The following is a 23,279-nucleotide window of genomic DNA, read 5'->3' as shown; positions in this document are numbered from 1 at the left end:
CCTAAGAAGAGGCTATGTAGCAAAAAGGAATAGTTTAAGATAGATGCTCAAGGAACAGATATGAAGAGGGAAAGGCTCTTGCAAAATAAATAGAGAAAGAACAGTTAGAGGAACAGAACAAAGCAAAATAAAACAAGGGTACAGAATCCAAAAGAAGAAAGTTTCAAGGGGGTCACCTGTTTTATACATTATAAGTCAACAAAATAAAAACAGAAGTGTCCGGGATTTAGCAACCACAGGTCATTAACTTTGGAGAAAGCAGCTTCTGTGGAGTGGTGAGTGGGAGCAGTGTGGGCTACGTGAGGCTGGAGAGTGGATGTGAGGTTATGAGACAGAAGAGCAGACAGCACTGCCCAGAAGTTTCACTTTACAGGAGAGAAAATGCTTTTAACTGGAAGGTATTCCTCTTACATAAACTTAAGGAGCATTTTCTCTCTTTGCACCCCCCACCTCTCTCTCTCTCTGTCTCTCTCTTTCTCTTTCTCTCAAAGGGAAAGGAATGCTTTGAACATGTCTATATGATTACAGTAAAGAAGCAATAGGTGGGAGAAGTTACAATTATAGGAGAGGCAGGGATACTTGCTGTGATCATCATTTACTAAAATTGTATTATTTTATGTCCACTTAAAAAACAAGAAAAGTGTTGAATTGTTTCTGAATTTATCTTTTGGGAAATTAAAAGTTTATCGGTGAGGAAAAGATAGGCATCTCTAGAGAACAGAAGTACAATTAGCAAATTAATGAATCTACTTGTGGATTGATTTACTGTGACAGTTACTTGTTAGCTTAAATAAGAAACTTCTGCAGCTCCTGAGAGCCGCCCCTATTCTCCCGGTTAGCGGCAGTCTCCTTGGGAAAGGGGCCATGACGGCTGCAGAAACTCAATGGAGACAAGAAGAAAAGGTGTCAAGAGCACACTTCTGTGTTTTCCTTTTGAAAAAGTTATATTTGCTGAGTTTATATGTGCTCGTTATTTATAGTCGATTTTGCAAGATTTGTTAAGCAAAACAATGTTTTTCCTCTCTTTCCACCTTTCCCCCTTTCATTACAGACTATTTATACTCTCTTAGTGGATTATGTTTTATTGATTTCTCACTATGGTTCAGCTTTCCTTTTTCCTATCTCCAAGTGTACATATGCATTATTTCATTCCCCCATCAGTAAATATAGTTTTAATTTTATCTTGGTCAAAATTCATTGTCTGCATTGTTATGGCTTAACAAACACTACTCAGACCTTAGACAGAAAACTATGATTACTTTTCCCTTTCTGCCTGACCAACTCTTGGTTATCACTAAAGTTAATAATTACCATTTTCTTAAATTTTTTTACTTGTTAAATTCAATGGGAAATTCTCTGCTGGTTGTCTAAATTTATTCTCAAGTTAAAATGCGTTAGTTTGCTTGTTTTTTAAAACCAATCCCATCTCTTTGAAGATATCTCTCCCAGATGTTTTCTTCTGACATTTTCCAACAGAGACTATTTGTGCACACTCTGAAGTCTTCTTTTAAATTAAAATATATTTGACATATACAAACTAAAAGCACTTCTCTTAAGATCAGGAACAATACAAAGATATCTGCTTTCACCACTCTTATTAAACACAGTACTGGAAGTTCTAGCCACAGCAATTAGACAAGGAGAAGAAATAAAAGGCATTCAAATGGGAAAAGAGGAAACAAAACTGTCATTGTTTGCAGATGACATGATACTATATATAGAAAACCTTAAAGACTCCACCAAAAAACTATTAGAACTGATAAATGAATTCAATAAAGTAGCAGGATATAAAATTAACATTACAATATCAGTGGCATTTTATATACCAATAATGACCTATCAGCAAGAAGAAACTAAGAAAATAATCTCATTTACAATTGCAAAAAAATTAGAAAGTTACCTAGGAATAAATTTAACCAAAGAGATAAAAGACTTATACCTGAAAAATTATGAGATACAAAGAAAGAAATTAAGGAAGATACAAATAAGTGGAAGCATATACCATGTTCATGAACAGGAAAATTTAACATTATTAAAATGTCCATATTACCCATAGAAATATAGATTCAATGTAATTTCTATCAAAACACCAATGGCATATTTCACTAAACTAGAACAGATACTCCAAAAATTTATATGGAACCAAAAAAGCATCAGCAACCTTAAGAAAGAAGAACAAAGGTGAAGGTATTATGCTACCTGGTATCAAATTATACTACAAAACCATAGTAATCAAAACAACATGCTACTGGCATAAAATGGATATATAGATCAATGGAAGAAAATAAAGATCCTGGAAATTAACCCACATGTTTATGGTCAATTAATGTTTGACAAAGGAGGTAAGAATATACAATGGGATAAAGAAGGTTTACTCAATAATGATGTTGGGGAAATTGGACATACAAAAAATGAAACTAGACCACCTCTTATACTATATATAAGAATAAAATCAAATAGATGAAAGAATTAAATATAAGACTCAAAGCCATAAAAATCTTAAAAGAAAATACAGCATTAACATCTCAAACACTTCTTGTAGAAATTTTTTTTAATGTATCTCCTTGGTCAAGGGAAACAAAAAAAAATAACAAAGTGGGACAACATCAAACTAAAAATTTTTGCAAAGCAAAGGAAACCATCAACAATATGAAGAGAACCCACTGAATGGGAGAACATACTCACCAATAATACAACTGATAAGGAAGGGGTTCATAGCTAAAATTTATAAAGAACTCAAACAGACAACTCAATACCAAAAAAAAAAAAAAAACCCTCTCAGACAAGCCAATTAAAAATGGGCAAAGGAGCTGAATAGATGCTTTTCCAAAGAGGTTGCACAGATGGCCAAAGGTCAATGAAAAGCTGCCCAACGTTACTAACATTAGAGAAATGCAAATTAAAACCACAATAAGATATCACCTCATACACAAAAGAATGACTATCATCAGTAAATGTACAAATGACAAGTTCTGACAAGGATATAGAAAAAGGGTAAGCCTTTTGCACTGTTGGTGGAATGCTGATTGGTACAGCCACTACAAAAAACAGTTTAGAATTTTCTCAAAAAATTAAAGAGAGAACTGCCTTATGACCCAATGATGCCACTTCTAGGAATATATCTGAACAAGCTCAAAACATTGACTCTAAAGAATATGTGCACCCCATAGGTTCATTGCTGCGCTAGTTACAATTGCCAAGATATGGAAGTGGCCCAGCATCCTTCTGTAGATGAGTGGATAAAATGCTGTGGTGCATTTGCACAATGGAATAGTATTCAGCTATAAGAAAGACAAAAATCTTACCTTTTGTGACAGGTATAGATTGAACTGAGAGGGTATTATATCAAGTGAAATAAGCAAGCCTAAGAAGGACAAATGTCATATAATTTCACTTATATGTGAACTCTAATGAACAAAATAAAAAAACACAATAGAAACAGACTCATAGATACAGAGAATGGACTGACATTTGTCTGAGGGCTGGGTGTCTGGGGGTCTGGATGAAATAGGTGAAAAGATTAAGCAAAAAAAAAAAAAAGACAACTCACAGACACAGACAACAGTATGGTGATACCAGAGGGAAGGGGGTGGAGCAGTGGAAGATGATGTAGGAAGGAGAAGTGGTGACTGAAGAGGCCAGACTTCGGAAGGCGAACATGCAATACAATATGCGTGTACAGAAGAAGTTGTACATGTGAAACTTATATAATTTTATGAACTAATATAAGCAACCCAAATAAGGGTTTTCATTGACCCAAAAGTCAATGAAAAGGAAAGTAAATGGTTATAAAACAAAACACAAAATCTATTTGACATTAAACACCTATAGCCTTGAGATTGCCCATCGCCACCCCAGGTGTTTTCTTCGTCTCTCTCCTCTGATGGATCTTCTGGTTTCTATTTTTATCCCTTCACTTACTTTCTGGTTTTGGTGGGTAACATCAGCAAGTAGTTTCTTGGTAGGGGCATGAGAGGTAAATATTCTGAGACCTTACATGTCTCAGCATATCTTTACCTACACTCACGGTACGTTGACAATTTGGCTAGACATAAAATCCTAGAATAAAAAATAATTTTTCTTCAGAATTCTGAAGACTGCTCCACTGTTTTCTAATTTTTAATGTGGCTATTAGGACAAAAGAACCATTCTGGTTTCTTTTTTTTCTCTATAAAAGCTTTAAGGATATTCCTTTGTTTCCAAATTATTGAACTTTCATCATAATGCACTTAGTGTAGTCTGTTTTAATCTTCTGTGTTTGACCCTTTGAGGCTGATAACTCATGTTTTAAGTTCTGAGAAATGATTGAATTATTTCATTGAGATTTCCTACCATTTATGTTTTCTTTTTTTAAAACAAATTTATTTATTTATTTTTAGAGAGAAGGGACAGGAAGGAGAAAGAGAGGGAGAGAAACATCAATGTGTGGTTGAAATTGTATGCCCTACAATCAGGATCCAGCCTGCAATCCTGGCATGTGCCCTGACTGGGAATTGAACCAGTGACCCTTCTGTCTACAGGCTGGTGCTCAACCCACTGAGCCACACCAGCCAGGGTGAGATTTCCTACCATTTATGTTTTCTAATGTGAAACACTTATTTTTCAAATGCTGGATTCCATTAGTAATTTTTCCTTCTTTATATTATTTGAGATTCTTTTTATGATTTCTTGGTGACAACAAAACATCACCTTTATCTTGCAAACCATCTATTGAGTTCTTTATTTCTCCTTTAAACATTTTATTTTCAACAGTTCATTTTGTTATTTCAATTTTTTTTGTATATGTGTCTTTGTGCTCTTATTTGAAGTTTCCAAACTGTTACTTTTCTGAGGCTATAAATAATGTTTGTTCAAGTTCAACTTTATTAAAGCATATATTACATATCATAAACTTTACTTATACCAAATCTACAACTCAATAATTTTTAGTAAATTTATCACAATGTGCAAGGTCACCATAAATTAGTTTTGTTATTTATTGTTTATTTACTATTTATTATTTATCCCTGTTTTTACACTTGCTCCAGTCTTTTTATCTCCATAAACTTGCCTGTTCTGAAAATTTTATATAAGTGGGATCATGCAGTATATGATTTTGTGTCTGGCTACTTTCACTTACCATAGTATATTTGCCATCTCATAATATGTATTAGTTGTTCTTTTCTATTGATAATATTTCATTATATGAATATACCACATTTATTTATCCCATTCATCAGTTGGCTGATAATTAGGTTTTTTTCCAATTTTCAACTGTTATGAATAATGATTCTACAAACAATTGTATACAAGTCTCTGTGTGAGTACATGTTTTCGTCTTTCTTGGGATTTGAGATTTCTTGGGAGTGGGATTCCTAGATCACGTGTTGCAGAAAGAGAGAAAGAGAAGGAGAGAAACACTGATGTGAGAAACATCAGTTGGTTGCCTCTCATTGGGCCCTGACTGAGGATTATACCTGCAACGTAGGCCTGTGCCGTGACCAGGAATCAAACCGGTTACTTTCTGCTTTGTGAAAGGATGCCCAACCAACTGAGCCACACTGGGCAGGGCCATGTTTAATATTTTAACACACTGTCAAACTCTTTTCTGAAGTGGTTCACCATTCTATAATCCTGGCTGTAATGTGTCGACATTCCTATTTTCCACATCTTACCAATGTTAGTTATTGTCTGCCTTTTTTATCACATTCATTCTAGTGGGTATAAAATGGCATTCTTTTTAAAAATTTTATCTATTTATTTATTTTTAGAGAGAGAGGAAGGGAAGGAGAAACAGAGGGAGAGAAACATTAATGTGTGGTTGCCTCTCACGTGTCCCCCCTGGGGGCCTGGCCTGCAACCCAGGCATGTGCCCTGACTGGGAATTGAACTGCAAACTCTTTGGTTTGCAGGTCCACACTCAATCCACTGAGCTAAACCAGCCAGGGCTCCTTGTGGTGATGTTAGGAATCTTTTATTAGCTGTCTACATATTTTCTTCGGTGAAATGTTTATTCAAATATTTTGCTTATTTTTGACTGGGTTGCTTGCTTGTTCTTATTGAGTTGTAAAAATTCTTTGTGTATTCTGGATACGTGTCCTTTACCAGATGTGTTTGTAAACATTTCTCCTTTTTTTGGGGAGATACTTTCAGGGCTCATAAACCAAGTAAAGAAGATGAAGGAAGGAAGGAATGAACTGAGGTTGGGCTGAGGCCCTGGCTGTGGGAGGTCCCCACCCTCTCCTAATGCACTGTCCCTCCCTGTGCATTGGTTTTCTTTCTCTTGCTGCTATTATCAAATTATCATAAATGTAGTGGCTTAAAGCAACAGAAATTTTGTAGCTCACAGTTTTGTGGGTCAGATGTCTAGCTCCACTCAACTGGGCTCTCTGCTCAGGATCTCCCAAGGCCAAAATCAAGGTATGAGCCATGCTGGGCTCTCTGGAAACCCTGGGGGAGATTCCACTTCTGAGGTCAGTCAGGTTGTTGGCTGAATCCCCTTTTTTGTGATGATAAGAGAGAGTTCCCGGCTTCCCATCTGGCTGTCAGCTCTGAGAGGCCACTGGGGTTTCTGCACACGCAGCCCCTTCCACATTCAAGTCAGCAAGGGGGTGTCACATTCCCCCCTCTCCCGTTTCAGATCGCTCCAGCTTCTGCTGCTTTTAACAGACAGATGATTAGCCCGAGGCTCCTCCAGGTAATCTCCCTATCTTAAGGTCAACTCTGCCACATAACATAATAACCATAAGACATAAATGTCTTATCACCTCAAGTGTTGCAGTTTGGGAGAAGGGGATTAGAAACTCTGTCTGTCACAGCAGGACTCAGCTCTGATAACTTAGTCCCTGTCTCTCTCTGTCACACTGCAAGAGAAACTCAGATCGGCCAGTTTGGGTGGGGTATCCACCCCCATAATTCGGCTGTGACAAGGGGACAGCTTTTTACAGAAGAGGGGCTTCCGGCACCTGGATAATAGCAGCTGCTCTGAGAGGGGAAGACAGTTGAGAGATGGGCAAAGATCACAAGAGGAATCGTGAAGGGGGACATAAGGCAAAGGATGAGACAGGAGAGCCTGGTGCAATGCAGAAAGCAGACAGGGTCACTGAATTTAGGCTAAATATTATTCTTGATCTGTCGCTTATATTTCTGTGTTCTTAGCAGTATCTTTTGAAGCACAAATGTCTTGCATTTTGGTTTTACTTCAATTTTTTTTGCTTGTTTATGGACTATGCTTTATTTTGTCAGAATAAGTGAAAGTTTTGCCTAACCTGAGGCCCCAGATATTTTATTCCGTTCTCATCTAAAAGTTCTCTTGTTTCAGATCTTCCATTTAAATGTATCATTCACTTTGAGTTAACTTTTACATATGGTGTAAGATAATAATCTTAAATTTATCTTTCCTATTCATCCAATATCAAATGATCCCAGAAACATTTGTTGAAAAAAAAACCCCACCTTTCTGTCCCCCGTAACTTTTGCGGGGGCAAATTTCTCATTTGACCATAAATATAAGGAACTATTTCTGGACTCTCAGTTTTGTTCTGGTGATCTTTATGTCTATCTTTAAGCCAATATTATGCTGTCTTGATAACTGGGGTTGACACATTTTGAAAATGTGAAGTGAAAATCCTCCAACTCTATTCTTCTTTTTCCAAACTGTTTTTGCTATCTATGGTGTTTTCATCTTCATATAAATTTTGGAATCAGCTTGTAAGTTTTGGGGAAAAAACACCAGAAGGGATTTTTACAAAGCTCGTACTGTGTCTGTAGATCAGTTTGAGGAGTGTTACCATCTTCACCACTTCAGGTCTTTTGATTCATGCACAGGGCACGTCTTTCCCTTTCACTAGATCTTTACCTTATTTCACAGCCTTTTATAGCTCTTCACATGTATATCTAGGACTACTTTTGTTAGATTTTTTCCGAAGTAGTAGTTTATTCTTTTAGATGCCATTATTTATGGACCTTTTTTCTTAATTTGATTTTCAAATTGTTCATGTTAGTGTATAAAAATGCAATTGATTTCTACATGTTGATCTTATATCCTGTAACCTTGCTGTATGTGTTCTAATAGTGGGGTTTTTTTCTTGTAGATTCCTTAGGATATTCTTTATATGGAATCATGTTTTCTGTGAACAGTGATAGGTTTACTTTTTCCTTTGCTATGGGAATATTTTTTATTGCTTTTTCTTGCTGATTGGACTGGTTAGGTCCTCCAGTCCAACAAAAAAATGGTGAGGAAACATGTTCTTTGTTTATTCCTGATCTTGGGGGGCACTGGGCGTTTAAATGTAAATATAATTTGTATGATAGTTATTCTGTAGATGGTCTTTCAAAAAATCTTTTTGTATTACTAGTTTTTTTGAAAGATTTTATGATTAATTTATTGTCAAATGCTTATGACAATTTTGTCCTATATCTTATTAATATATATATTGCATTAATTGATTTTCAGATATTAAGCCAACCTTGCATTTAAGATAAATCCCACTTGGTTGGGGTATTGGATATATAATTCTTTTTATATGTTGTTGGAGCTTGTTTGCTAGTTTTTTGTTGAGGATTTTTGCATTTATATTTATTATGGATATTGATCTGCTTTTGATTAGCCCCCAAGCCTAGAATAGTTTTTACATTTATACCAAGTTAAAAAATAACCAAAAGAAGGATATTTCTGGCCATGCGAAAACTATTGGAAACCAAATTTCAGTATCTATTTATAAATAAAGTTTTACTGAACAAAAGCCACACACGTTTAGTGTCCTGTTGTCTGTGGCTGCATTTGCACGGCAACCGTGGAGCAGTGGCTGCAGAGACCGCATGGCCTACACAGCCTGGGATGCTACAGAAAACATTTCAAGCTCCTGCTGTAGATCACTAATCAGCTTTTTTCCTGATCCTTTGCATTTGTCCTAATTATCTGTTAATTGCTTGATGTGGTGACTATAGGCTATAGAGATTTTGGATGATAGTATCTCTCTCCAAAGAGCATTATATTTTAATCTGGAAGGTAAGCATCACATTTGTCTGGTAGTTTGGCTTTATCAGGAAGTTTGGTTTTTTCCTTTAGTTCTAAGGCATAGCTCTTACTGCAACAACATGCTTCTTATACCTAGGGTTTGGCCTTTTTTGGAGCCTCAGCCAAAAGTCTGGGGCTAAATACCAACCTCTGTTCTTCCCAGCACTGTGCTACGTCTGAGATCTCTGCCCAGCTTTCCAGCTTCCCAGCAGCCTTCTTTGCTGAGCCTTCCAGTCTTGTCCTGAACATGTACAGCTTAGGAGTTGGCTCTGAGTGAAATTTTCACAGGGTTGTTTTCTTTTTGTTCCTTCTCTTAGGTCCCTCCTCTCTGTGACTCTGTCAGCCAAGTACCAGTAGCCTTTGCAGCTCTACACTCTGATCTGTGTCTCTTAGACCCAGTGAGAGTACCACCCTCTGGCTACTATTACTGTGAACTATGGTTAGAAAAATGCCCTCAGGGTAAAAGTTGGGGTGAATATGGAGCTCATCTAATGTGTTAATTTGCTTTATTTCTTATGTGTTTTTTTCCCTGAAGGATCATAGCCTTACATTGGCCACTGCCTGGTATTTGATTATATTCATCTTTATAATTGTTCATGGGGAGTTTATTCAAATATCCAATCCATCATGGTTGGTTCAGACCAATAATTTTCTAAAAATATCTTTTATGCCAGATAATTTATGTACATTATTGCTAGTTTACTGTGTATGTTATTATCCCCATTTTTATGGATTAGAAAACTAGTGCTCAGAGTGTTTTTAAAAATTTCCTAAAATTAACCCAACCAGTCAATAGAGGTGGAATTGGAGCTGAAATATTTTTTTTCAACTCCAGGTTCTACCATAACATGCTTCCTGCTTAGCCACCGACAAATCCATGTATAAATTTCACACAAAAGTCACTACAATTTTTGCTCAACATTTTGCATCAGCATTTTTGAGGGTTAAAATATGTAGAGGGAAAAATATTGAAATCATCACCTAAAAATGATAAGAGAGCTTTAGATGAGGGTTTTGCTCTCCTGTTAGCAGATAACTGGTAGCTAATCATATTTAAAATAGTGAGAGTTTCTGGGGTGTTACTATGAAATAATCATTGTTTCTGTTCCTCCCAAATTCATATGTTGAAGCCCTAATCCCCAATGTGCTGTTATATGGAGGCAGGTCTTTGGGAGGCAATTAGGTAATCAGGAGGGAGCCATCATGAATGAGATGACTGCCCTTAATGAAGAGATGTGAGGGAGAGTCCCTTGGTCTCTGCCATGTGAAGACATAGCCAGAAGGTATCTGTTTGCAAACCAGGAATGAGGTTGTCATCAGATGTCACATCTGCTATGACTTTAATCTTAGACTTTCCATCATCCAGAATTGGGAGAAATAAATGTTTATTGTTTAAGCCACCCAGTCCATGGTACTTTTTATAGCATCTTGAACTGTCTAAGACAGAAATCATTCATATATTTTTTGGCTATTATCTTGGGATAGTAAATAAATTGTGAACAGCTCAGAGGAAGCACACTACTACATCAGTGCCCTTGCTGAATATGGCCAGCATTCTTACCATGTCACCATGAGAGAATGACAGACTTACCATGTCATTATGAACAACGTACCATAAAATGCTTTTAAAAATGGTCACTAGGTGAATCCAACTTAGATATTTTAAACCTATGAAAATGAAGTCAAACCCTGGAAAATTAGCCCTTGTTCACAATTAATAACGCAAATCTCCTTTTTTAACCCTCCATTTCTCTGATCAGAAAGGGTCAGCTATCCAGTGTGGCTTGGTTGGAGCATTGTCCTATAAGCCAAAGGGTCTTGGGTTTGATTCCCTGTCAGGGCACATGCCTTGGTTGTGGGTTTGGTCCCAGGTCCCAGGCACGTGCAAGAGGCAAATGATCAATGTTTTTCTCTCATACTGATGTTTCTCTCCCTCTCCTTCCTTCTGCCTAAAGAAAGGTTAATTTGAAACACACAAACACTATTCTGAGTTTCCCCCAAAGAAATGTTTCCGAAATACACAACAAAAAATTACATAAATAAACAGAAAAGGGTTGTAAAATGTTTAAATAGTTTTTGAAACTGTTGCCCATGGTCTGTTTCTCTGCTCTGTGCACATTCTCCATACCCACCAACACTACATATGAACTTATTGATGAGGGTTGCTTGCTAAAGTTCTGCCAATTTGATCTCCCAATTACTTTATACATTTCTTGGACATAAATGAGAAAAACCTACCCATTCTACTCCCTTTCCCTTCCTGTTCTGCACAGTTTTTTTTACTGGCTTTGCTTTCTTCTCTCCTGCTTCAGTTTGTGAATCAAATGCAGCCCTATCATTCTGGATACCACGTGTTCTGTAGTGCGTGTTGACTAGATTTAACCAGACTTTGCAGAGAAAGAAAAAGAGTGGGAGAATGGCATAGAGAAAGCTTGGGCCACTGAGTATTTGCAGCAGCACATGCTATTCCAGGCAACTGTTCAGCAATTTGGGGAGGATCATTAGTCACTTTGGGAGCATGAATTCGAATCTTTTATCCAATGCAGCACACAGGTGCAGTCTGCGTTAAACAAATTAGTCAAAATGTCGGGTGACTCTGAAGCCTGAAACAGCCAAAATTCCACTCTTTATTACGTGAGCGGAAATATCTTCAAAATGAGCAATGTTACAGAGGTAGCTGAGCACCAACTTCTGCTTCCAAAAGAAATCCAACAGAACAAGCACGTGTCCAGTGAGACTTGGATGATGTAATGGTAAGAGTGGAGTGGCAATTGTGCTATAGCGTTGATTTACTAAACGTGGCTGGTCAGAGAGAGGTAAACTGAGCAGTAAGTTTAACTCTGGAACCCACATGCCACTGCTAAAAAAACACATAGAAACCCTTCCTTTTATTTAGAGCTGATGAATAAGAGGTCTTGAAGATAAGAAGACAGTAGGAAAAAGCGAAATAAGCCTTCCCCACATCTTTTCTGTTGAATGCCATGTCAGACACACCTTCAGGTGACTAGGGGCCAGCAGGTGTCTCAGTCCTGTCGCTGTCCAGGATCGTGGTGCTAGATTCCTTGGCATCTCGGCAGGAGCGGAGAGTTTCCAACTACGAAAGAGGGAGGATCTATCCCCAGACCCGGGAACACACACACACACACACACACACACACACACACACACACAATCACTGCAACTCAGACCTTGGAACCCTGTTGACTGGGGAGAGGAGGGTCGCTGGCTAAGAGGCACCTCGGTAGCGCCCTCTGGCGAGGACAGAATGTCCGTGTCCCCCGCCCAGGCCCCCCTCACTGCTGCTGCCGCCGTGGTACCCCCGCCCAGCTCTCGGGTTCACTCGGTCTCTCACTTGCCGAGACACAGACAGACGGCAGCTTTCCGAGCAGGCAGAGGACAGGCTTAGGCGCTGCTCGCCCAGGGAGGACCTGAGCACCAGGAGAGAAGGCAAAGCCCGGAGCCTCATTCCCCTGTCTCCGTGGGAGCCTTCTGAAACCACGGGCAGCTCCGCATCCCCGCACGAGCTCTTTCACGGTCACTTTGCGGGGCTTGCCGGGACTTGGGGACGTGTGTCAGGAAGAGCCAAGGCAGGAAGCAGTGGGTGGCGGAGCGAGGGTGCGCACGCCGGGACTGGAGGGGAGTGAGTGGCGGGCTGGGCGGAGGCGGCGGCCGTTGGCGCGGGTGCCTCCCCGCCTCGCAGCCTCGCAGGCAGCACCGCCTCCCGGCCGCGGCGGCCCGCCGGGTCCTCTGCGCGTTCCCGGGCCGGAGCCGGCGCACGATGCGCCCGGCTGTGTTCTGATCCTCGCCGCGCCGCTGCCTCCGCCGCGATGCTTCCCCCCGAGCCGCCGCAGCAGCAGCTGCAGCCGCCGCCGCCGGCCCCGCAGAACCATGTGGTGACCACCATCGAGAATCTGCCGGCCGAGGGCAGCGGCAGCCTGTCCGCCTCCTCCCGGGCTGGCGTGCGCCAGAGGATCCGCAAAGTGCTGAACAGGTGAGCGGCGGCGGGACCTGGGGCAGGTGCTGCGGGCGCCGGACCTGGCGTCCCCTCCGCCCCAGGGCGGCCCCCAGGCCCTTCGGGGACCGAGTAGTGGCCGTGGCCCGGGAGACCGAAGGGAGCGGGCGAGGACGTGCCTCGCTCGCGGAGAGGCCGTGGCAGCTTTGTCCCGGAGCGGGGAGCCTGGGGTGCCCGCCCGGCGCCGGCGGGTCCGAGGCGGGAGTTCGGGGAGAGGCGGGGTTTTGCCCGCCTGGTGCTGGGTGTCCCCACTCACACCCCCGCGGACGCGCGTTGCCTCACTTCCCTTCTCCACTCGTACCCCAGCTTTACGCTCAAGGGCCGGAGGGGCCCGGGAAAGGGGGGTGCGGTGGCCGGGGCGGAGGCGGGAAGGCGTGGGGCCGCGGCGTTGGCGTGTAAGTCGCGGCCTCGCGCCTGGACCGTGGCCGCCCCACCCGTGCGTCGCGGACACCCTGGGGCGAGGCACGGGGGTCGCCGGGACAGTCCTAGCGGGCGGGCGCGGTGACCCGCTCGTCCTGCCCAACACTTCCTTCGGTTGCTGCTGTGACTCTTCCCGGCTGGTGGCAGGAAAGGGAGGCTAGAGGCCTGGATCAGACCCACGTAAAGTGCGAAAATGTTGCTGGAAGGGTGTGAGAAGGAGGTGCCCGGCTCTTCTCGGGCCGGCTAGAGCCAGAGGCGCACGAACGCCTACCCACCCGGGCTTCCAGTGCTGCTCCCAGTGCGGGAATCTGCGCAGTGGACGGACCAAGGACCGAGGACGAGGCGTATTAGGATGAGAACCTGGTCGGTGTGGAGATGGGCCCCCTCTTGGTGCCCCTAATTCGACTGTGATGTAAAAGGGACTTTCTCTACTTAAGTAACTTGAAATGGTTGAAGAACAGACAGTTGAAAATAACATAGAGAATTGGTTTTGTGTCTTTTTATTTCGGTGCGTGTGTGCTTTCCAGTGCATCTTCAGGGGTAACTCTTAAAGTCGTTTTGTTCATACAGGTTTCGGTGTGGCACTGTTTGGGGTAATTGAGATTATCCAAGGAATTCACATAGAGCTCTTCCGGACTTACTGCTCTACTGGGAGCACAAAATACTTACAGAAATAAAACCTTGAAAAACCTCCTTATTTTAGGCTCATGGTTTGATTTAGTTATATCAAATCCAAACAGTTCAGGAGTCCTTGTGAAGTCAGTGTGCATATTAGCTTACTTGTGGGTGCTCCTGTATGTTTCCGTTTATTATCAAACAAGAAGAAATTCACTCTGAAGTGAGATATGAGTTGCTAGTAGAAAGGCAAGCCTTCACATTCCTTTGATTTGTAGCTTAGAATTACATCTTCCAAAATATTACGTTTAAAAGATAATGAGCAGAATAGGCCCTCTCTTGGGTAGGTCGGTTGCTTAGAGCACCATCTGGGAATGCCAAGGTAGCAGGTTTGACCCCCAGTCAGGACATATACAGGAATCAACAAATTCCCTCTCCCTCCCTCTCTCTTTGTTTCTCTCTCTCTCTCAAAGAGAGAGAAATCAATAAATAATAAAGTAAAAAATAAGAAGCAGAATAAATCAAGAAGATGCTGGCTCGGTACATATTATAAGGGTTTCTTATTCATTATGATTATCTGTGGTTTTTTGAATAGTGAATGCTTTGGCATTGGCTGTTTAAATTTTTAAGCAGAGGATGTTAATTATTGATTTCCCTCATCAACCTGAGTAAATAGTGCAGTAATTCATTTATCCTTGCATGATTATAACTTCTTATTGATCTGTGCAGGTTGTTTCTTGATATTTAACAAACCTTAAAATCCAGAATGACTGCTTTGGGGCAGAGCTGTTCATCAACTTGGACCTTCATTTCTTCAGTTGCAAAGTGTGTTTTATAATACTTGTCTTACCCCTCTTGTCACAGTGTCGAGACTTAGATGAGATTATACTGAAGAAAACACTCGGGAATGTATAAGGCTTGACACAAATTAATTAATTCAACTAACTTCTATTGTCTCAAATGGGTCTATGGGAATATCATAAGCAAATTAAGTGAAGTCCTGGTGGATCATGGGTAGAGCTGTGTGTTTTACGAAACCTTCAGTGGTCTGTGACATGACTCATACTGGTGCTAATTCATGGAGGAGGAACTCAGACTGGAAGGCTGGGTCAGTGACATTTAACCACAGGCACCTCTGTGAATGGAAACTTAGGGTTACAGTCATTAGCCTTCAACTAAAGCATTTAATTGTCTTTCAGAGTTCTTCAGAAGGCTCATTATAATATTTTGTATTGAGTAAATGGTCTTTCTTTAACCTTAAAGAAAAAAAAAGGAACATTTCTTCTGAGGAGGAGCACCTTTGATAAGGAGATGGAAAAAAAAATCAGAATAAATGCAAAAGTCCCCATGGAATAATTTTGTTGGCATCCTGATGGGCTTAGCTTTTGCACCATGGTTAGGTCAACAGGAGACCAAGTTAGTGATGGCTGCTGGGTGCCTTGGCTCAAAGGTGTGGGGGGAGAGTGTGCTCATATGTAGGTGTGGTTCCTCTCTGGTTTGAACCCTCTAGGTGTGCTGCACTAGTTAGTAATAGCTAACTAGTTTGTTACTAGTTCATTTGGGGCCAAACCATGAGCATCTTTGTTCATTTTCTAAAAGTTTAAGATCACTTTTTCTTCCTTTTTCTTCTTTTTCCTCTTCCTCACTTCCTTCTTACTTCTGTGTCCTTATCCTGCATCGCCCTATCAATTCAGTCTCCTGGGCATCAGTTGTTTCTTTTCATCTTCCTCTGACAAATAGCAACTTAGCTGTTAGCAGAAAGTGAGGCTGCAAATCTGGAGCCCATATAAAAACATGTCCCTCCAATATTTGGCATGCAGATACATAGTTGGCAGGGTTCTATTGCTGCGAGCTGGCCAGTAGAGTCACTTTATTTTAGGAATGGGGCACTGCACCACTCACTGTTAGTTACCTGTTAGCATCCTTTTGGGCCAAAGAGGCTGGGCTGAGAGACTGAAGACAATGCAATGAGGTGAGGAGTGTTAGACTTGGAGCAATGCAACATGGGGAAAACCTGCTACTGGTCACAGCCTATAGCAACAGCTACATGCCAACGACGAAGAAATGGGAGCACATATGCTATCTACAGCCTGTCTCCCTAGGGAGAGATAAAGAGAAGTACTGATTAATAATTAATTAAACGTACTTGCCCTCAGGAAGCTTAGAATGAAAGTGTAGTGTTACTTTAATGAAATTTGTCCTACATTATCCTCCATCATTTATTTCCCCCACAGTAAGGATTTAGATTTGGATTGCTGCTTTTCGTACGTGACAGTTGGACATCTCACTGATTGACTACTCATTTTCTGTAGAGCAATTAGATTATAATATAATTGTATACAAGACTTTGGTAAAAGAAGAGGTACTAGGTAATTTTTCTAACCAGTTAATGGGATGTGTCGTATTCTCCCCACCCATCCTATTCAACATTGTTTTGGCAGTGGGAATCAGGAGACATGAGATGATTTAAATGCTGGGTTAATTGTTACTTCTTTAATTCCCAAAGATCTAGAGTAATGCACTGACTCGAACAAGGAAAAAATTGTAGCAAACCCTTCTTCACTTATATCTTAGTGTGGAACATTATTTGTTACCCTGCCATATGGCAAGATATGATGAGAAAGAAAATACTTCAAGGGTGAGAGGTGATGACCCTCTCATAGAAACTGCTGATGCCTATAGATTTTTTAGAAACATACAGAAGTAGATATAGAGCTATTTGGTATGAAGATTTTTCTCCTCTAAAATGATTACTTAATGAATGTTTGTGCTTGTATGTAGTTTTTATTTACCTGTTCCCACTTGAATATTATTTTCAAACATTAAAAAAGAACAGTGAATTTCTAGTTTGGGCCCATTTTATTCGCATTAAGGTATACTTTGAGATGTCTCAGGTAATAAAGGGCCTTTGCCTTTTTGAGTCTTGTAGGGAGGATATTTAATCGTTAGAATGGAGCCAGTAGTGTGACTCCGGGTTCTCTCTTCATTTGATATGGAACTGATTTCCAACTTATGTTTTGATTTACAATTTTCAAATTTCTGAAAAATTTTTTGAATTGAAAACCATGGAACATTAAGAAGGTCACTAAGAGAGTTGGTAACAAGCCTACATAGAATCAATATCCACATGGGAAGTTACCATTTGTGTTTATGTGTGTGTGTATTTATATACATACGAAATATATATAATGTATATATATAGAGAGAGACCACTTCTTTGAATCACTAAATAAGTTGACAGAACATGGTGAACCAACAAAATGGCTTCCGAGGAACAGAGTTATGATTGAACTAAGTATTAGGTACAATTGATGAAGACATATTATAATTTATATGAACCTTTTTTTTTATCAAGTGGGGAAGCTTCTGTTTAAAAAATTGATAATGAGGCGCTTCCTCAAGCTGCTCCTTTTAACAGATGTCAAAATGAAAGGGAAAGATCAACTGGTAATGAGGATAATTGATACAAAATATGCCAAATGGAACTGAGTGGTGTGATTAAAGACAGACAGCTCCAAGATCAGTAGTAAACAAAGAATGTCTAAAGGAAGCATTTATTTTTTAACTAAAGAAAGAAAGTTATAAAAATTAAGGATCACCACGTAATGTTATTTTCATGCACAGAGCTTAGAGAAATGAATAAGTATATTAAAGGAGTAATTGGGTTATCTCAGATAAAGATGATGCATTTCCAGGTAATTAATATGGAAGAAAATGGACATATCTTTGTGTGATTTTTCTTTGACCTTATACTTGAGCACTGAAGTACCCCGAATCCTTCTGTGCTTCTGGGTCATCATAATAGATATCTACTGTTATTGTACATTTCTATACATGTAGATGATATAGGAATTTCATTTTGCTGCCCATATAGTTATCAAGTTACTCAGTGCAAGAGCTGATTTGTTTTTTAATTATCATTTCTCATAAAAATAAATTGTAGAATATGAAAATATCACCATCAGAGTTTAGTTTAGGTTTCTCATTCAAGTTGAGGCCAATGAGCATTCACTGGACATTGTTCAAGCACATTAATTCTTGATTATGTTTCTAAACAAGTGTGCCTGGGAAGTCCAACTCCAAAAGACATGTGGAAAAATACCCCATAAATATTTGGCATATTTCTTTACTATGGTGTGAACATATACAAGTGTATAGTCATTAGCTTTTTAGTGTTCATAACCATGTAACATAAAATTTAGTGTCCTAAATACTTTTAAATGTACACTAGACTAGTGTTAACTGTATGTACATAGATTGTTATGCAACAAATCTCTAGAATTTTTCATCTTGCAAAACTGGATCTCTATATCCATGGAACATCTCCTCTCTTCCCTCTCCCACTGACCCTGGCAGCCACCATTCTAATTTATGCTCCTAAGAGTTTGACTATTTTAGATGCTTCATATAAATGAAGTCATGCAGTGTTTGGCTTTTTGTGACTACTTATTTTACTTAGCATACTGTTCTCAAGGTCCATCTACATTGTCACAAATGACACACTTTCCTTTGTTAAGGCTAAATAATATTTTATTGTATGTATATATCACATTTTATTTACCCATTTATCTGTTGATGGAAATTTCAGTTGCTTCCATGTCTTGGCCATTGTGAATAAAGCTACAGTGAACATGAGTTTACATATCATTTCAAGATTCTGTTTTCAACTCAGGGAGATTTATACCCAGAAATAGGTTGCTGGATCATATGATAATTCTATTTTTAATATTTTGAGGAACTTCTGTACTGTTTTTCATAGTAGTGGCACAGTTTTACACTCTAACCAACAGTCCACTTGTTACTTTCTGTGTTTGTTTTTGATAGTGGCCGTCCTAAAAGGTGCGAAGTGATGCCTCATTGTGGTTTTGACCTGACTTGCATTTCCCTAATGATTAGCAATGTTGACCACCTTTATATACATTTGTTGGTCATTTATATGCCGTCTTTGGAAAAAAAATGTCTATTTAGTTCCTCTGCTTATTTAAAATAGGATTGTTTGGATTTTGTTTTTGTTCTTGTTACATCGTAGAAGTTTTTATATATACGGGAAATTAACCCCTTATCAGCTATACGGTTTGCAAATATTTTCTCCCATTTTGTTGTTTGCTTTTTCACTCTGTCGACTGTTTCTATATTCATTTATTCTTTATCACTTATTGTGTGCTGAGCCCTCTTCTGGAGGACACATATATGACAAAACATTACTCTTGACTTGAGGAAACTCAAAATCTAACAAGGTAATTTGCCTTGTACTGCTACTGACAGTGTATTATCATAGTCTGTAATATAAATTTTTATGCATAGTGTCTAATTGTATGCTTCTAACTGTCTAGACACTGAAATCATGTAAATGGGTTGTTTAATATGCAATTCACATTAAACTTCCCATTCTGTCATTTTGACCTTATACAGACACTATCTGAATGTTAAGAAATTTCCCAGGAAATGTCAAGGAAAACAATAATGATTTTTGTTTTTTATTGTTTTTAAAACATTCTTAAAAATCATACCTTAGTAGCAACATGAATGTAATTTATTTAAGTATGCTATTGCTAAAATTTAAAAAATATTATTTTCCATTGGATTTAAATTCTAAACTTTTCCTCAAGAAAATTTACCTATGTGATGCTGTGATAATTTAAAAAATACTTTAAATACCATCTTGCAACTTCTGATATTATGAACCACCAATTTCTGCCATTTTAAACAAATTAAGTAGGGAAACCAATTACACCTGAATAAACACTTGAAGGATTTAAAAAATGAAACCATGCTAATTATATCCAGATTTAGAACCACAAGGCTACAATTCCTAATCATTCATGACTTTGAGATAGCACAACTTACTAGTCCATCATATAGGACAAGACAAATACTTCTTTGGTTTCTCTCTCATCCACTCATTCATTGAGTATTTCTTGAGTGCTTACTCTGTGATGTGCACTGTTGGATCATAGTCACGAACCAGACAGGTACAGGGCTGAAGTAGACTCTTGGTGCCATTGGTAGAGTTTCTGACTGTTATCACCTTTTTGATATAATTTATCAAGGGGAAAATTTAAGTGGAAATAAAGGTAACATATATCACCTCTTAAAAGTGATTATGCTTTCAAGCAGATCTAACAGAGGTGTACACAAAAGCCCCGTAATTTAGTTGTTTACCTGTAGGAAAACTACTCAAGAGGAAAACTGAACCAATAATAAAATTACTTCAAGTGTACACGGAGTCAAGAGGCAGATCTTTCTTGATGGGTATAATTTGTTTTATTCAGGACTTGAAAAAAAAGGACTAGCCATTAATGTTCATCTACCTTCAGAGTGTTAGAAAAGAAAAAAAAAAGATTTTAATACCATCCCGCCATTTCAGGGTGATCTATCAAGGTTGTTGCCATATAGCCCAAGAACATAGGGTTTTCTGAAAATATTAGCAGCCTGAAAGTGCATATGCAATTAGGAGGGAGCCTGGCCACACGTTTGTACATTGTAGGTAAGAGAGATTTAAAATACAGAAAAAGTATGAGGATGAGTTGTTGGAAGGACTGCTGGCTTTATTATATAATTTGATACAATCTAATGAGGGTGTTTGAGTTAAAATCAGCATTTAGACAGTGGTTGAAATTCTTAAATTTTACATTGTGAAACCTAAATTTATATTATAAAGTTTTATATCATCTTTTAGCCTCATAATAACAAAAGTTATTATCATCCTTTCATAGATAGGGTAACCAATTATTGTGGCTGTGCAGCCAAGTGCAAATTTTATAAGACCACAAGAGAAGGAGAGAACATATTGGACTTGAGATGGGTTAGAGGTGTCAGGGATACATTTGCCCTTGGCATTGAAATGCGGTGTTTTAGTCATCTTGGGCTGACCCTCCTTTGTGAACCTTCAGGGGCTACACGCTTTACTGTAGGTCAGAGGTAGGCCTGTAGGCAAGGAGAAGAGCTTGGGCTTTGTTCTCAGTGGAATGGGGAGCAACAGGAAGGTTTCAGCAGAGGAAAAATCTGGTTAATATTTTGAAAAGACCACTCTGGCTGCTGTTGTAAAATGAATTGCAGGAGAGGTAAGTGGATCCTGGAAGAAAGATGTTAGAAGCTTGTAATGGAGGGTAGCAATGGAGGTAGAAGCGAAATGATTGTTTTTCAGTGCTTTGCACTGAGAGATGCAACCCATGGAACTAGGTGATTGATTTGATGAGGCTGCTGAAGGAAAGAATAAAGAAAAATTCCAGTTTTGGGGGGCTTGAGAAATTGGGTGAGTGATGGTACCATTATGTAAGATGGAAAAGACTGGGAGAGGAACATGTTTGTGGGTAGAAAGTTAAGAGTTTACTCCGTCAAGTTACATTAGAAATTTCTGTTGGAAACGTCAAATGGGAGCTAGAGAATGGGATTCTGGGAAGAGATCAGAGGCTGAGAATTTGGATTTGGAAGTCGTGGGTGTAGTCCTGGATGAAATCATCTGGAGACAATGCATGGATGGGGGAGCTCACTCTGGGGACACACCAACTTTTGAGTCAAACAGAGAAAGAGGACCTGGAGAAGGAGGGACCTGAAGTAGGAGGGAAAACAGGAGAGTGTGGCATTTAAAAGCCAAAGGGAGAAAGTGTTTCAAGAAGGAGGAAACATGCAGTTGACTGTGCTGAGAGTCACTGAGGCAAAGACAGAGACACGACCCGAGAAACTTGGGAGCCATGACAAGCCCAGGTTCAGAGTGGGGGAGCACATGGAAGCCTGGTGGCATGGTTTCGGGAGGAAACATGAAGTGACAGGTTTAAAAACAGAACTTCAAGATATTTTGCCTTTCAAGGAGCAAAGTAACAGGAAAATCTTTTAACAGAGGGGATAATACAAAACATCTATGTGCCGATGGGAACGATAGAGTAGAGAGGGTAAAATGGCGTCCGGAGGAAGAAAGGGGGTGAAGGGAGGTGGGGGGACACTGAGAAGGCCAAGGCGGTGGGGTCCCAAGCACAGGGGGTGGGGCTGGCTTCTGGGAGGAGCCAGGACACTGCACTGCACAGGAAGCAGGCACAGAGGTGTGGGTACAAATGACAGTAATTTGGTGGATTTGGTGATGGGAATAAAAGGCAGCTCCTAGAAGGTGGCTTGTCTTTTTCTGTGAACTCTGAGCAAAGATCTCAGTTGAGAATGAAGGTGCATGTGGTGGAGAGGGTAGGATATTTGTGTGGAGACGAGTGGGAGCTTGTCATTTTGAAGAGTCTGTAAGGACACATACCAAAGACGTAGAATAGAATTGAATGGCAGTGTTACGTGCTGATTTGGCGGCTGTGGTGGGGGTGACGTCGCGGTGGGATGGGCACAAAGAAGCCACTGCTCTTTAGCACACGTCTTGGGAAAGGCTGTCTAAGTAACGGGTCTGGGTCCAAGCAACACGCCAGCAAGAACCGTCAGTGAACTCGGCCATGAAGAAGAAGTGAGGATATGGGCGCGGGACATATTTAAGGGAGCTAAGTTCTGACCACAGTAGGGAGTGGGTGTAAGAGAAGGGGAGGGGATTAAAAGTCACTTCGAGATTCTGTCTCCGGGCCATTGGATTGATAGTGCCTGTCCCCTTCAGAATGTGGTATTTTCTGTTTCAGGCAACCGACTTTTGTTTTGGGGGTGTCTCAGTTTTCTCATGGGTGAGTGGTTAAAATCACCTTAGTCCTTCATTTGCCATTGCATTTGTGCAATTTTTAAATGAAATGACATCCGGAAGAGGGCTTGGCAAACTTCCGAGCACTGTGCAGTTGTCATCCCGGTCACCAGGTTAAAACGAGCACCCGGTTTCCCTGGCTTCGCACCGTCATCAGGCCTGTGATAAATGCTGGCCGGTGCCCTCGGCACACAGAGGACTTAGCGGCGGGCCCTGCTCTGGCCCCGTCGTTTTTCTCACGAGCTTGTCGGATTCTGAAGTGAAACCCACCCATCTGTGAACAAGGCGCAAGCCTGTTGACTTCAATGTGTTTCTTTCTTTCTTTTTTTGAAAGCTAGATATATTTAAATTTTTGTTGTTTTGGTTTTGTCATAAGGAGGGCTCATCTTGGGAAGCCTAATTTGGCAGAAGGCATGTGGTCCTGCTGTGTGATTGCTGCCCTGAGTGAGGCTGTTTCGAGGTACCTGTGGTTTAGAAAGGAGGGTTTGACAGGCTTCAGGAAAGGGTTAGTGCCTCTTGAACTGGAGAGGTTTCAAAATGAGCTGGGGCCTAAAAGGCTCCATAGAGGCTGGCAG

At 40.2% G+C, this 23,279-nt stretch overlaps 1 protein-coding gene across 1 annotated transcript in view; it reads left to right on the top strand.

Annotated features, from left to right (window-relative positions):
• Positions 1–12,376: 12,376 nt before the first annotated feature.
• SLC35F1 (solute carrier family 35 member F1) overlaps positions 12,377–23,279 on the top strand; it is a 350,399-nt gene continuing 339,496 nt past the window's right edge. Inside the window, exon 1 of the mRNA XM_037158132.2 lies at positions 12,377–12,989. Within this exon, the coding sequence (XP_037014027.1) occupies positions 12,826–12,989 (164 nt within the window). The 5' untranslated portion in view covers positions 12,377–12,825. The remainder of the gene's footprint in view (positions 12,990–23,279) is intronic.

The sequence above is a fragment of the Artibeus jamaicensis genome, unplaced genomic scaffold (assembly GCF_021234435.1).
Source record: "Artibeus jamaicensis isolate MK-2021 breed Jamaican fruit bat unplaced genomic scaffold, CSHL_Jam_final contig_387, whole genome shotgun sequence".
Lineage (NCBI taxonomy): Eukaryota > Metazoa > Chordata > Mammalia > Chiroptera > Phyllostomidae > Artibeus > Artibeus jamaicensis.
This window is presented reverse-complemented; position numbering and strand designations above follow the sequence as displayed.